The sequence below is a fragment of the Priapulus caudatus genome, unplaced genomic scaffold (genome assembly GCF_000485595.1).
Source record: "Priapulus caudatus unplaced genomic scaffold, Priapulus_caudatus-5.0.1 Scaffold770, whole genome shotgun sequence".
Lineage (NCBI taxonomy): Eukaryota > Metazoa > Priapulida > Priapulimorpha > Priapulimorphida > Priapulidae > Priapulus > Priapulus caudatus.
Window position 1 is genome coordinate 133,616 of NW_014577831.1, and position 6,602 is coordinate 140,217.

General features: G+C 50.5%; 1 protein-coding gene across 1 annotated transcript in view; it reads left to right on the forward strand.

The window, feature by feature from the left end:
• Positions 1-6,602, forward strand: part of LOC106813425 (snurportin-1-like) — a gene marked incomplete at its 3' end in the record, with an annotated part of 38,046 nt that overhangs the window by 26,083 nt on the left and 5,361 nt on the right. The window contains exon 8 of the mRNA XM_014817558.1: positions 110-386. Coding sequence (XP_014673044.1) covers positions 110-386 — 277 coding nt within the window. The remainder of the gene's footprint in view (positions 1-109; positions 387-6,602) is intronic.

Here is a 6,602-nt window from a genome sequence, read left to right on the forward strand (position 1 = left end):
ACAACAACAACAACAACAACGACAATAATAACGAACCACTGTAACAACGACAATAATAACGAACCACTGTAACAACGACAATAATAACGACAGTCTGTTACTCCGCTAGGTTGACGGATTCCTGTTCTACCACAAGCGCACTCACTACACGTTCGGACCGACGCCGCTGGTCGGATGGCTGAAGCCCTACATGATGGAGGAACTGCTGGGAGTAGCTGTGCCGGAGAAGCATCGGGCCGGCATGCCGCCGCACTACGCCAACCTCCGGCAGCACATAGCCGATTGGGAGCGGGAGAGCAGAGAAGCGCGGAAAACGCGGAAGCACAGGGGCGGTGGCTGCGACAACAGGGGCGGTGGCGGTGACAACAGGTTGGCGGCGACAACAGGTGCGGCGACAACATGGGCACACGCGCGAAGCGCGGAGCGAGATGCGATGGTAATGGCCAACGTGATGGCCTTTTCGTCGCGGTGAGTGGGCTTCTACATTGGGGTTGAGTGCATCGCCAACCAATACATGCGCAAGGATGTTACTTGTGATTGTACACTCAGTGTATACCTCTAAGTAATGCCGTCAAGTGTATGTCCTGAATGAATGTAACTATTAATGTACCGCCGAAGTGAAGTACACTAATTAGTATAGCAAAGTAAAGCCCACACAAATTAACTAAATTGAAATGAACTGCGCAATGTACTGGCGTATGGAAGTAATGTATGGGGTAATACTATAACCCCAAGAAGTACACTATGTGATTACAATAATGAATGCAGCGTCAAGTTATGTAGGCCTCCACCAAATATTTTTACCCCATGAGTGACACTAAGTAAATGCGACAACTCCACTGTATCCGCTAATGAAGTGTATAATAGAGTTATTGCTGCCAAGCCAGGTCCGACGGTGATACCTGACGGTGACACTGCCGAAGTGTGACAGGCACATCTTGCACCGGACACGGGACAACGGTGCCTAGCGACGCTTGATCACGGGGACACGGTGGCCCACGACGCCGGACACACGTGACCAGCGACGCCGTGACACGGGACACAGTGCCCACGACGCGTGAACACGTGGGACACGGCTGCCCACGTCACGCGTAACACAGGGACCACGTGCCTACGGACGCCGGACACGGGGGAACAGTGCCCACGACGCGGTGACACGGACACGTGCCCACGACGCCGAACACGTACACCAGTGCCCAGGCCTCCGTAATCACGGGACAGCGTGCCACACGACGCGTGACGACGGTGACACAAGTGCCCACGACGCTGTGACACGACACATGCCCACGGCGCCGTAACCACGTGACACAGTGCCCCACGCATACGCTGTGCACACGGGCACAGTGACTCACGACGCGTGACACGGACACAGTGCCTTGCCACGACGCTAACCCCGGACACGGGCCACGACCCCGTAACACGGGACACGGTGCCCCCAACGCCGTAACACGGGGACACGGCTGCCCACGCACCCGAACCCAGGGACATCGGACGCCCACGATCGTTGACGCCGTAACCACGGACACGGTGCCCTCGACCGCCCGTGACACAGGACAGCAGTGTCCACGACACTGATCGGTGACACAGTGGCCCACGACCCGTAACACGGAACAATGCCCTCGACGCCGTGGACACAGGGACACCAGTGACCCCCCGACCCTGGAACACGGTGACACAAGTGCGCACGACCTGTACACGTCGTGAACACAGTGCCACGACGCCGTAACCGGGCACGCGTGCAGCGTGCCCACGAGGCGGTGACACGTGACACAGTTGCCCACGACGTCCGTGACACAGGACAGCAGTGCCGCACGACGCTGTACACGGACACAGTGTCCACGTCCGTAACACGGGGACAAGTGTCCAGCACAGCCGCTGACACGGGACACCAGTGCCACGACGTCCGTGCACATGGGGACATCAGTGCCCAGGCACGCCGTGACACGGGGACAGTGCCACCGCCCGCGACGACGTTTGACACAGTGCCCGACGTCCGTGACACGGAAAACGGACCACGACGTCCGGCAAGGTACACGATTGCTCACCGACGCCGTGACGCACGGGGGAACACATGAGTGACCACTTGACGCCCGTGACATTCGGGACGAGTCCACTCGACGGCCGTGACATGTGACACAGTGCCCACGACGCACAGTGGCACGACAACGGTGCCGCCGACGCGTATCAACGATCCACGCTTGCACCTTCAGAATCAGAGCCGGTGCCGTGTGCCCTATTCATAGACGCATCGACGCACTCGTGCGGTAGCGGTTCACGTACGTACGTAACGACATTTTAATACCGAGTTGTGGAGCAAAACCATGCAGCGCGGCATCCTCGCGTGTTCTCGCCTGCACCCGGGTTGTGCGCCTACGTCCACTGTCTCGTTGCGTAAATTCAAATTATTTGCCCCTCCACTATCACGCGCGCGCCCTTTCTCTCTCCTCTCTACTCACTCCCCTCGCTCCCACCATCTCTCGCTATCTCTCCTCTCATCTCCCCTCTTTCGCTCTTTTCTCCCCCCTCTCTCTCTCTAGCTCTAAATTACGTTTCCTATGAATGCTAGAGTAAGCGAATCCGTGCGTGCCGTGCAATCGGAACGCATTCGCAGAGAAAAAACCGCGTGATCTATCTGTACAGTTTTTTACTCTTCGCAAATTAAACAACAGGCTGGAACGCATAGGTAGCGCCATTGCCTTTCTAACGCATAATTCTAGTTGTAGGATATAGAATAATTCCACGTAAATACGAACAAATTTCGTGAATTTCGTGAACAGTGGCAATTATCATGAAAATCGCTTTGCTCGTCCGGTTTCGAACGAATACAGCACCGTTTTATGACTGTGTATATGAAGCTAGTTAGCTCGTTGCATATCCATTAGACCCCTTAGCCCTCACAGTATTAGAACATACGAGTTCGTTGGATGTGCGGATTTATTTTTAGCATTCTGGATTCATATCGTGGACGTGGCATTGTGCAGTAGCACTATAACGTTATAAGTGCATCTTATCCATAATCTCGTATATTATCATGAATCTTATATTCGTTTATTTAGTTTTGTCTTCAATATTTAAGGTCATGCGCGGCACGTTCTCAACGTATACATTTTCGAACATGCAACTTATGCCTTCCTGGTAACACTCAACACCTCATCCTTCTGTATACCAATCATTTCTCCATTGCTGTGGGTAAGCGTAAACGAAATCGTGCCGATGTGATCACGTTTCACAGGTGGAAAGTCCTGTAATGCAACATGTCTCCAAGATGGCCTGTATTCTATAAATACGACAAAACGTCTCATATCAAGTCTCCTAGGATGTCCGTGTTTATAAATCATACTAGCCAAAACGCCTAACTTGTCAAATCTCTACCGATGGACCTGTGCTTATAAATGATGAGCAAAACGCCACATGTGCAAATGTCTCTAGAACTGCCTGTGATTTATAATGGTAGAAAAACGTCCTATATTGTGCAAATGTCTCTACGATTGACCTGTGGTCAATGAAAAGGTAAAAACTCAGTGTCCACTGCGTCTTTTACTCCCCTTGAACTAATGAGCTGTGAGCTATGGCATGTTTTTTGTTTTATGGTTGATTTTATCACATATAACATTCGATTTATCACATATAACATTCGATTTATCACATATAACATTTGATTTATTGCATATAACATTTGATTTATCGCATATAATATTTGATTATTTAATCATATGTTATATGCAATAAATCGACAATAATTCCCTGGCAAAAGTACAATTGCATCATTTGATACCATGCCTGTTAATTCGATTGTATTAGGCATTTACTGTTTTAAATGTTCACATTATTTGATTTGATTTTATATCAGAAAAGAGAATCAAACCATTCGATCCTGGCATCAAACCATTCGGTTTTGGAATCAAACCATTCAATTATGGAATAGAATCGTTCGATTTTGGAATCAAATTGTTGGATTTTTGTATAAATTTCAGGATCGAATGGTTCGATTCGAAGATCGAATGATTCGATTCCAAAATCAAACGATTCGAACTTTTCGACTGAAATTTATACCGGACCACGTTTCCGACTCTAGTGTCATCTATGAACAACTTGAGCAAAACGGCACTAGTTTAACTTTGGAGCATTTTTACATTATGATAATTAATAAAATTCTATAAGTATTATAGCTCATAATAAGCAGGAGATATCAAATAATCATGTTACAATCTATTCTTAGCATTTTGAGTTTGTAGTTTGTAGAGGTAGTTTTGAACAATGTTTATGTGCACACTAAAGTGCTTCATGAATTCCCCGGCTCGCACGCGCACCCTTTCGTCACAAGAGAATGTGCGAACCATAGAACTAGAATAGAACTTCTATTCTAGTTCTATGGTGCGAAAACGTCTGTTCCGTTCGTCAGGGTTGCACGCGTAGAAGAGAGCGAACTCGTGCTGCTCAGCAGCCGATCTCCAGGACAAACTGCATGCAGCGCCCCCTTCCCACACTCAGGATATAGAATTGAGCCAGAGCGAGAGCGCCATCTGTCGTGGAGTTTGTCTCCAGGAACAACGATCCGCGCCGTCTAGCGACAACTTTAATCGCCCGCGAATTATTGCTGAGGATTGTTATTACTGGCGGCCTAGGAGGGAAGCAAAGAATGTGCAGGCGTGGGTCCTAATATAAGTTCGCCACCCTATGTAGATGTGATACAAAGAAAAACAAAATAGACCGGGCTGCTTAAAAAATTCAATAAGTGCTATTTGACAAATTTCTTCTTTTTATCTCAATTAAACGTATGATATCTTGGGTAATCATGGGTTACAAAATCATTTTGGTGCATATTTCATTATAATCAGTATAAGACGTACGATATATTTGTGGACAAAGTCATTTTATTACATAAAAAAAGAAACCAACATTTAGTCTAAAATCAATCGACCAAACCTTATATCTAAAGATGCGAACCAAAAATGTAACTTTCTGGTACCTTTGACTTCAATACCGGGCACAACTAATATAGCTCGCATGAAGAACAGAAAAATACAGTTCGGCAGCAATGCTATATTCATTGGCTTACACAAGAATACAGGATTGTCTCAGCCCAAATGAACGCCGGGCCGTAGGAGTAGCGCCGGCGCGTGCACATTAAAAGTATAATGAAACACAAATTACACAAAAGGAAATGGAAATAAATTATATATTTCGTTGCATTCTGAGCGGGCCAGCCCATGCAGTCATGAGACGAACTTCGATCGCTCCAATCCCTCCACTCTCCTCCGCCCTCCCTCCTCTCCCTCCGTCATTACTCACTTACCACCTCAACCCCCTCCCTACCTCCCGACCTTCACTCACTCACAGACCAGCTTTCGATTGCCTCCCTCCGCATCCCCTGCCGCTCACCTCCTCCTCTCCCCCTCCGGTCTCCTCCAAGCTCCCGGTCTTCCCCCCAGTCGCCTGCCCTGCGCCTCCTAACCCTCCTCGTCTCACGCTTACTCACTTACCACATCGAGTCACCGCGGTCTCCACCTCCCTCACCACCTTCTCCCCCTTCTCCATCCGACCACCTCGCTTCCCCGTCGGGGCTCCTCCAGCCCGACCCGTTCCTCCCCCTCCTCTCCTCCTCGCCCTTCCCCTTACTCTTTGCCCTACGCACCGTCTTCGCGCCCTTCTTCGTTCACTCAAACATGCTTCTCCCCTCCATCTTAACTCCTCACATTCTCTCGCACTCTCCTCTCTACTCCTCCACCTTACTCCACGCCTCCTGGCCTAACACTGCTCACCATCTTCTACCCGTCTCACCATTCTTCTACTTCCTCTCTCGCCCCTATCCCCAACTCCTCGTCCGTCCTCGCACTGCAGCATTCTCCCGCCCTCATCTACCCTCCTCTCCGTAGTTGTTTGCCATCACCAAAATTAGCCGTCCTTCTCATCAGGGGTCGCACTCGGCTTCTTCACACACCGCAGTTCTCCAGGGAGGTTGGCGCCCCTCCTAGTACCTCCAGGTCAGCGTCTTCCTCTCCTGACCATCCTCTCACCTACTCCCATCTTCTACCTTCTCCCCTCTCCTCTACTCCCCCATCTTCTACTGGCCACTTACTCTCTCGAGATCCTCCTCCCTTCTTCTACTAGCGTTCTCCCTCCAACTACCGGCGGAATCTGTTCTTTCTCGCCTATCTTGCCCAACTCCCCGCGGCTTTGTTGCGAGTGTACCTAGTATGTGCGGCAGTGGTGCTGGTGTGCGCGGTGCGTGTACGTGGCGTGGCGTCGTGCGCGCGTGCCGTGCGTAGCGTCGGTCGGTGTGTCGCACCATGTTGTGTGTGCGTTGCGGGCGGTTGCGCGTGCGTGCGTTGGGACGTGTCGTGATGTGTGTATCCCCGTGCGTCGAACTGAGTGCGGTCGCGGTGCGTCGGGTGTGATGTGTGCGTGCTCGTAGGGTGTAGGTGTGCATGGTCGATGTGACTATGCGGTGGGCGTGATGTGTGTTGTGTATGAGTTGTGTAGGAAGTGCGTGCGTGCTGTGTGTTGCGGTGGGCGCAGCGCGTGTGTGCTTGTGTTGTTAGTGTGTTGTCGGTCGGTTGGTGGTGTATGTGTGTGTGTACGAGGCCGTCGCTGCTTGTTCC